Genomic DNA, 8,721 nt, shown 5'->3' on the forward strand with positions numbered 1-8,721 from the left:
TTTGAACGTAGACAACCTGATGTATGTGTCATATTATGGCCATTCAAGGCTCTGTCGTCACAAAATATCTGTATTAAAACTAATACTATTATTGTTATATGTTATCGGTTACATTTAATTCTGTTATTGACAGTGAATAATTATTCTGTTGAAAATTAAAAGTTTCTCTATGTGCCAATTGTTATAAACAAACTAGCAATGTTTAAAAAATTTTCTGTGTAACATTAAAATAATATTAACTCCAAAACTTAAAAAAGTTATTGAGCTAAATAAAAAAAGGAGTTAATTTTTTTATTTAAAAATGGAAGTTTTAAATAAATTGCGAAATACCGTGAGTAATACAATAAGTAACACAGTGAACAGCACAGCTTACGGACTTTCTCAGCTGTCAAATGTATTACCTGGCAATCCAGTGACACGAGAATTTGAAGTAACAGCCCACATCGCCAGCGCTGGTCCTGGTTTATTATGGAAAGTTTACAGTGGGTATAAAAAAAGTACCAAACAACCAGCGGCAGTATTTGTTTTCGAAAAAAAGCTATTAGACAGATGGTCAAGCAAACTGGAGCGTGAAACTATTCTAGAAGCGCTGAAACGAGGAGTTACTCAGCTAACTAAGCTAAGACATCCACAAATTTTGACTGTTCAGCATCCTCTTGAAGAATCTCGAGACAGTCTTGCTTTTGCTACTGAACCGGTGTTTGCTAGCTTGGCAAATGTTCTAGGTAATATTGAAAACGTTTCCCAACCAGTTCCTAAAGATTTGAAGGATTATAAACTACTGGACGTTGAAATAAAGTATGGATTACTTCAGCTTGGAGAAGGATTCACATTTCTTCACACTGATGTCAAACTTTTACACAGAAATTTGTGTCCAGAATCAATTGTTATTAACAAGAATGGCGCTTGGAAAATATTTGGCTTTGATTTTTGTGCTTTAAATCAAAGCCCGAATGATAAAGAGGTATTTTTTTTTAATGTTAGTCAGCCGACGTTTCTAATTTTTTTTATTTTTTTTTTGTTTATTGAATTGGACTTATTTTTTTAGAAATGAAATTTTTTTTCTTATTTTTTTGCAATAATTTTTTCAATAAAAAAAATTAAAAATTTTTTAGATGTGTGCTAACTTAATTTTAATTTTTTTTAATGAAAATTAACTTAGCAGATATTTCATAATTTAAGAATTTTTTTAGAAAATAAGTTATCGCAAAAATAAACAAGAAAAAAAATTGACATGTAGAAATTTAAAAAAATAAAAAATGCAAGTTTTTAAAATAATTTTTCGGAACAAATTTGTTTGTAATTAAAATAAAAATATGGTCAAGAGACTGCTAAATTTAATGTCATATTTTTTTTTTAGTATTGTATCATGATAGTGAAACCAGCTGACAATTTTTCAAAATTTTTAGTGTCTCAATTATGTTAAAAAAAATATTTTTCAAAACTCGTAATTATAGATTTTTTTAAGATATTGAATTTAAGAGACATCTAAGAGACTAACCATTTTTTAAATTTTTATAATGATCAAATTATAATAAAAAAAAAAATTAGCAAAAAAATTCCACATTTAAAAAATTATAAGTGAATTTTTTAGAATATTTTTTTTTTTTATAGTAATTAATTAGTTATAAAAATTCCAGTAATTATCAGATGTCTGCCGAGTTTTCAGAATTATAAAAATTTGCACTTACATTTTTCATAAATTTCTATGATACTGAATTCAACATACATCTGATAATTTTATTGATTTTGATTTAAAAGTTATAAAACTAAACTTTTTTAAAAAATTTTCACTTAAATTTTTTTTTTTAATTTCTATAGAGAATTTTTTTATGATAATTTAGTTACAAAAATCAAAAAAATTGACAGATGTATTTTTATACCAGAATCATAAATTTTTACATGTAGATTTTTTTTCATGATAATTGGATTTTTAAAAAAATCTAAAAAATTGCAAAATGTCTATCGATTTTAGTGTCGTACCGTATCAGTCTTATTTCTAAATAATTTTTTTTGTATTTCGACCTTGATCTATTAAAATAGTTTATTAAAAAATACTGAAATCAGCAGACATCTGACTATATATTTTTTGCTCTCATGATTTTTCACAATTTAACATAAGAAATTTTTTTTCTAAATTTTTTGGTACATTTCAAAAAACATATTTAATTTTAAAGTTAATCCAGGTGATTATTGCAGTCAAGTGTAAAAATGAGCTGAATTGTTCGATCAGTTGAAAAACGTCATCAATTTAAAATTAAAAAAATATTCGAAATTTTATACTTTTAGTCTTTCTTTTCAATACAACATTGAATGTTTGTAAAATATCTGAGAACTCATGAAATAATTTCAAATTGTCTTCATAATTATCTAGAATAAAAATTTACCATTAATGGTTTTTTTCTGTTATAATTTACTATTATAATTTACTTGTTGAAAAAAAATCCTACAAATTATCAAATGTTTTTTAATTTCAGTATATTTTTATTTAATAAAATGTAATTGTAATAATGTAGAACAACTACATCTCTTTCAAAATGCCTAATTTCGCCACTGCTACCTTTGAGCACTCTTTTATTGTATCCAGCATTCGTCTATGGCAAGAATTACCGAGCAATATTATCAACTCCCATTCCCTTGAGAGTTTCAAAAATAAAGTGTTCGAATTTTTTCTCAATCTTGAAGTATCTAACAGTTTGTAAATTTATTAAATATTTCTAGTTTGGCTTGTTTTAGTTACTGCTATGTCACTCATATAAGTTATTGTATCGCATCTTGTTATACTGTTTTTGTTTTATTACTTATTTACACTTTTTGTTATAATTCATTAATTATACTAGACATTGTAAAATTTGCCACACGGCTATAAGCCTTGGCATATAAATCCAATAAATAAATAAAAAATAATTGCAACAATTAAAGCATCACTTCAATTGACATTAATATAGTCAGAAAAAAAAAAATTTTTTTTCATAAAAATCTAATTTAATAATTTTATTTTACAGCCATCTTGGTCTTACGTTGAATATGATCCCAACGTATCATCAATAGGTCAAGCTCATTTGGACTATCAAGCGCCAGAATGTATTATTGCAGGAAGTTGCAGTCCTCCGAGTGATATATTTGCACTCGGACTGCTTATTTACACCTTATACTCACCTGGAAATCGACCATTCAATGATTGCCATGGAGATGCATCAAAGTGTCGAAGATTTTTCGCTGATTATAAAACATCAGTAGCAGCTTCAAAGCTTAATTTAATTCCAGAAAATCTCCGAGGGACTGTAAAATTAATGTTGAGCAGTAATCCAGAGCTTCGACCTGACGCTCACCAGTTTTTTAAAATAGAATACTTTAACGACATTGGAGTTAAAACTTTAAACTATCTAGAAAAATTATTTCAATGGGATAATCTTCAGAAATCTCAATTTTACAAAGGACTTCCACAAGTGATGAAACAAATGCCGCATAGAGTTGTTTTGCACCGAGTTCTCCCGTGTCTCTACAAAGAATTTGTAAATGCTCCGATGATTCCTTTTGTACTACCAAGTATTTTACAAGTCTTAGAAGAATGTACTGTTGATGAATTTACGGAGTATATTCTTCCGAATATAAAACCTGTTCTAGCCATGGAAGATCCACCGCAGATAAGTCTCGTTATTATTCAACGTATTGACATTCTTCTCAAACTTTGCTCAGCAAATGTTATAAAATCCGATATCGTGCCGATGCTCACTCGTGCATTAGATTCACCTATGGAACAACTTCAAGAACTTTGTCTCGCTGCGCTACCATCGATTGCTATGTTGATTGATGGTCCAACTATGAAAAATGTTATTCTTCCAAGGATTAAAAAAATCTGTGTAAAAGGAACTGGTCATACTACAAGTCTAAGTTTACGAGTTAATTGTTTGTTATGTTTAGCAAAAATGTTAGAACACTTGGATCGATGGATTGTGCTTGATCAAATTCTACCATTTCTTCAAGAAATACCTCATTCTGGCGAGCCAGCTGTACTGATGGCAATAATAGGTATGTTTGTAACTAAATTTAGTATCATTGGAAAGGTCTTGATCTGAATTTGTGCTTTTTTAATGTTTCATATCGTCGTTCTAATTAGCAAATTGTCTAACTCCATTTTAGAGAATCTTCCATTGGTACGAAAATACAATTAATTTGAAATTTATTATCACTTTAAAAACCATTCAATATTTAATAGAGGTATAATATTTTGGTTAGGATCATTCAAATAATTTATAATGGTCTATCACTACATCAAAATATTAAAAAATTACCCTCTAAAAATAAGGAGTTAGACCAATTGGTAATTACATTATCGATATGCTGTTCAACAATTGTTTAAAAACCACATCAGAAATTTTTTAGAGCTTCTAAAGATGAAATTTTTTAAATAAATTTTTCTTACTATAATATATTTGTTAAAAATTTTTTTAATTATTAGATGTCTCTCAATTTTAGTATCATTATTGTCTATATAATTGAAAGAATGAGGAAAATAATGTCTCCGGCCAATTTATATGAAAAATGAATTTTTTTAATTGAATTTAGTATAATTGGAAAGGTCTTGACTTTAATTTGTGCCTTTTCAATGTTTCATATGCTTTTCAACAATAGTTAATTTATTATGATAAATTTTTGAAATAATTATAAATAGGTTCGAATTTCGTGATAAACAAGATTTGTTTGTTTATTTATTTTGTTTTGTACATGTCAATGTCGTTTTAAGTCAAAAATTAATTTATATAATTAAAAGGCTAAGAAAAATTCTGTAACGGATATATTTTTATCGTAAATTAGGTTTGATATTTTTTAAGTGATAGTCATTTATGATTTAAATAATTGAGAAAGTAAAGAAAAGCTAAATTTGGTATCATCAGAAAAGTCTTGATAAGAATTAGTGCCTTTTGGTTTTATATATTTTTTTGTAGTCAATTTTTTATGTCAAGTTTTTGGAAGAGTTTTGAATAGTTTGTTGGTTCTATAAATTTGTTCCGTCACATTTATCCATTAAATTATTTGTAATTAATCCTGTGATATCATTATTATTTTTTTAATTTTTTAAAAAGTGTCCAAGCTTTGTATATTGTGATGATAAATACAAAAAAATTTTTAAGCCAAAGTTTTCTTATTCATAATCGGAGCTACAAGTAGACGGAATGTTTCATACAAACATATTTTATTGTTGATAACTAAGTCATTAATGGACCTAACAATAAAGCAGCTAATCTCCACTATTATGACAATTTACTCAAAAAAATTTTTCTATTGTTTCATTTAAACAACAAAATATAATTTTTAATATACTTATCAAAATTTTTGTTTAATGACTGTCTTAATTATGTGATTCAAAATTTACAAGTAAAAGTATCTCGTTTATTTGTAAAAATTTCTTGAGATTGAATTTTCATTAATTTTTTCCATCACATTTGTCCATTAATTTATTTGTAATTGATCCTGTGATAGTACTATTATTTTTAAAATTTATTAAAAAATTTTCCAAACTATCTATAGTGTAAATATAAATATCAAAAAATCATTAAGCCAAAGTTTTCTTATCTATAATCTGTAAATGTTTGTAATAAAAAACTGACTTGAATTTAATTTTATTTATTATTTTTTCAGGGATATATAAATTGGTTTTAACTCACAGTAAATTGGGAATTAATAAAGAAATCCTAGCTACAAAAGTACTACCATATTTATTACCACTCTGCATAGAGCAAAGCTTGAGTCCGTCGCAATTTGAAATATTGGCTTCTTTAGTGAACGACATGGTGAATCGTGTAACAACAGAGCACCGTGAAGCATTGCGACAATTAGATGGAGTTCGCCGTGAAGCACAACAACTTGATGAAACCTTGAAACAAACGATAAATCCATCGACTGTTGATGTATTAAATGATGTTTTCCCATCAAATAAAATATTATCTCCGCAGTTACCTGCAACAACTCCTTTGAAAGACAGCAAAGGATTGACGTTAGAAGAAAAACACAGGTACGATGTGGTTTTATTTTTATTTCTATAAATGAAAATATTTAAATTCAACACGGAAAAAATGACTGTAAAGTTTTCAGAAAATAATCTGCAAAATTTACAGAATGTATGTTCTGTAAAATTTATAGAAAAAATTTTTAATTGTTACAGATAAGATTATGTAAAAATTAAGGTAAAAGCCCTTATTATTGACAGGGCCCCCATTATTGACATCCTATTTAATTTTATTATTTCATTATTAAAATCTGTTAATAATCACAATTGTAGATATTTCATGACAATTTTACATGTTTTTTAAATTAAAAAATAGTAAAATTTAATTCCAAAGTATAAACTATTTACCACAAAAAAAATTTCATTTTTTCAAGTAAGCCAAAACTGCTTATACGTTTGTAATTTCTTAACAATATCGTTAAGAAAAAACTTATTTTCAAATCCAGATTTCTCAATGTTTTTTTTTGTGTAATTGCATTGCTTAAACTCATTTTATATCATTTATAGTCTAAATAACTATGTAATCATTTATTTATACTTTATCGAGTTAAAATTAATTTTAAAATAGCGGATGTCAACGATGGGGACACAAAAATTAACTTGCCTGTACTAACGATATAGGCCATAATGTAAGGTAACCTAACCCCCTCAACATATATATATATACATATATATATATATATATATATATAATATATATATATATATATATATATATATATATCAACGTATTAATGTTTACATATTGTCATGTGATTTTGTAAGAATCGAAGTATTTGGGACTAGAAAAAATTGCTAAAAAAAAAATGGTAAAAAACATAGAAAAGCTAGGCCCTAAACGAATTTTAAAATAATAAAAATTATTGATAGTTTTGCATTAGTTAGTAAAAATGATTATTGTTAATACAAATTTAACTGTAATAAAAGACTGGTCAATAATAGGGTCAAAGGTATGTCAATAATCGGCTCTTTGAATTTTTTGCGCTGTCAATAATACATACATTCGACCTGTTGGTTTTAAGTTGATATAATAATTATTAATTTTATTGCTATTAAAGTTAATTAATTAAATTGTGTAAGTAAAAACTATGAATAAGGTGTCATATAAAAAAAAGTTGACAATATTGATTTGAAACACAATAAAAAAATTTAAATATTCATGATCACTCTTATAGTGTCGATGATGGGGGCTTTTACCTTACATATAATTTCTGTAAAATTTACAAGAATATTATTTTATTGTTGCAGAATAAATTCTTGAATTAAAATTGATCTTAATTATCAATAAAAAATGTAAATACTGATCCGTTAATAGTAAATTTAGAATTTTTATTATATGCGAATGATTAATTTTTTCTATTGATTATAAAAAAATAATCTGTCTAAAATTACACTGTAAAAAATCAGAAAAATTAAAATTGTTTCAAAAATTCCAAAAAGTGATATAAATTTGCAATGATGTTGACCCGAGTAGCACTCCTTATTTTATTACGATAAATTTTCAGTAATAATTAAAGAGAAAATTCTGTCATAGTTACAGAAAAATTACTATCATAATCAGATACTCAATATATTAAATTTACAGAATTCACTACTTAAATACTATGTATTGAGTTCCGTAAATTTTACATAAATCTTATTGAATAGTTTTCCATGACTTTACTTATTAATTATAATTTTAGATTCGCACAGCAACAAGAAGCAAATCATCGATTACATATACAAAGCCCACTGACTCCGCAACCACCAACACAACCCAAAAAAATAGAACCTAAAGATTTAACCAGCACGCTTCTAGAAAACAATATCAGTCAATTGAATCTGTCAGCAAGCAAACCTGCCCAACCTAATTACACTAACTTTACATCACCGTCTTGGGATACTAATGTTAATCAAAACCAGTGGAAGAATACAACTTCATCAATGCCTATGTCATTGTCCTCAAAACCTTCAAATACACCAATGAATTGGAATTTAAACGGAGTGAATAGTTCAATTAATTGGGGTACACAATCTACAATGCCTGTTAATCAAATGTCTAATTGGAATAATTCTAAGCCACAGATAAGTAAAAATAATTCTGATTCTATTGGAATAGGTTCAATGAATTCTATGATGATGCCAATGACCTCAGAGACATTTAATAATGTGCAACAAAAAAAACCTGTTAATTTGACTACCCAAGATATTATTGATTTTCTCAGTGAATAAAATTTTGTTAATTTTTTTGTATTTATTGTTTGTAATATATATTTTTAATATTTATAACTATCATCAAATCATTAACGAAATTAATGTTTATCATTTTTTCCGGTATTACATTGTTAATATAATAAATGTATCATCGTTGTAGAATTTGTATATATATGTATATATATATATATATAATAAAGAGGAAAATAATTATTTTTTTTCTCATTTGGAAGGAGTTAGTGAAATGTGTTATAAGTTAAAATGTATATCACGAGAAAAAAGGACAGCGAGCGATGAAGTGTAGGATGGCAAATTGCAGAGGTTGGATTACTTCATTGATGACAAACCGTTGAAATTGAAATCGGCAGACATTTAAAATTTTTTTACAATTTTACAACAATTATGAAAAAAATTAAAAGACCCAGTTATTGACACTTGCAATTTTATTTTAATTAAAAAAAAAAATCAACTCTAATAAATTAATAAATACTAACAACTTTGCAGTCACTATGTGACTG

At 26.2% G+C, this 8,721-nt stretch overlaps 1 protein-coding gene across 1 annotated transcript; it reads left to right on the forward strand.

Moving 5' to 3' along the window:
* LOC123271237 (SCY1-like protein 2) lies at positions 1-8,242 on the forward strand. Its single transcript, XM_044737503.1, has 4 exons — positions 1-964; positions 3,006-4,032; positions 5,644-6,016; positions 7,693-8,242. Exons 1-4 carry the CDS (start codon positions 302-304, stop codon positions 8,219-8,221), a joined length of 2,592 nt encoding a protein of 863 aa, XP_044593438.1. The 5' UTR covers positions 1-301; the 3' UTR covers positions 8,222-8,242.
* The last annotated feature ends 479 nt before the right edge of the window (positions 8,243-8,721 follow it).

Source organism: Cotesia glomerata, linkage group LG9, assembly GCF_020080835.1.
Source record: "Cotesia glomerata isolate CgM1 linkage group LG9, MPM_Cglom_v2.3, whole genome shotgun sequence".
NCBI lineage: Eukaryota > Metazoa > Arthropoda > Insecta > Hymenoptera > Braconidae > Cotesia > Cotesia glomerata.

Coding starts and splice junctions, on each gene's coding strand:
- LOC123271237 (XM_044737503.1), top strand. CDS start 302: ATGGAAGTTTTAAATAAATTGCGAAATACCGTGAGTAATACAATAAGT. Junction 965..3,005: donor AAAGCCCGAATGATAAAGAG/GTATTTTTTTTT, acceptor TTTATTTTACAG/CCATCTTGGTCTTACGTTGA. Junction 4,033..5,643: donor TGTACTGATGGCAATAATAG/GTATGTTTGTAA, acceptor TTATTTTTTCAG/GGATATATAAATTGGTTTTA.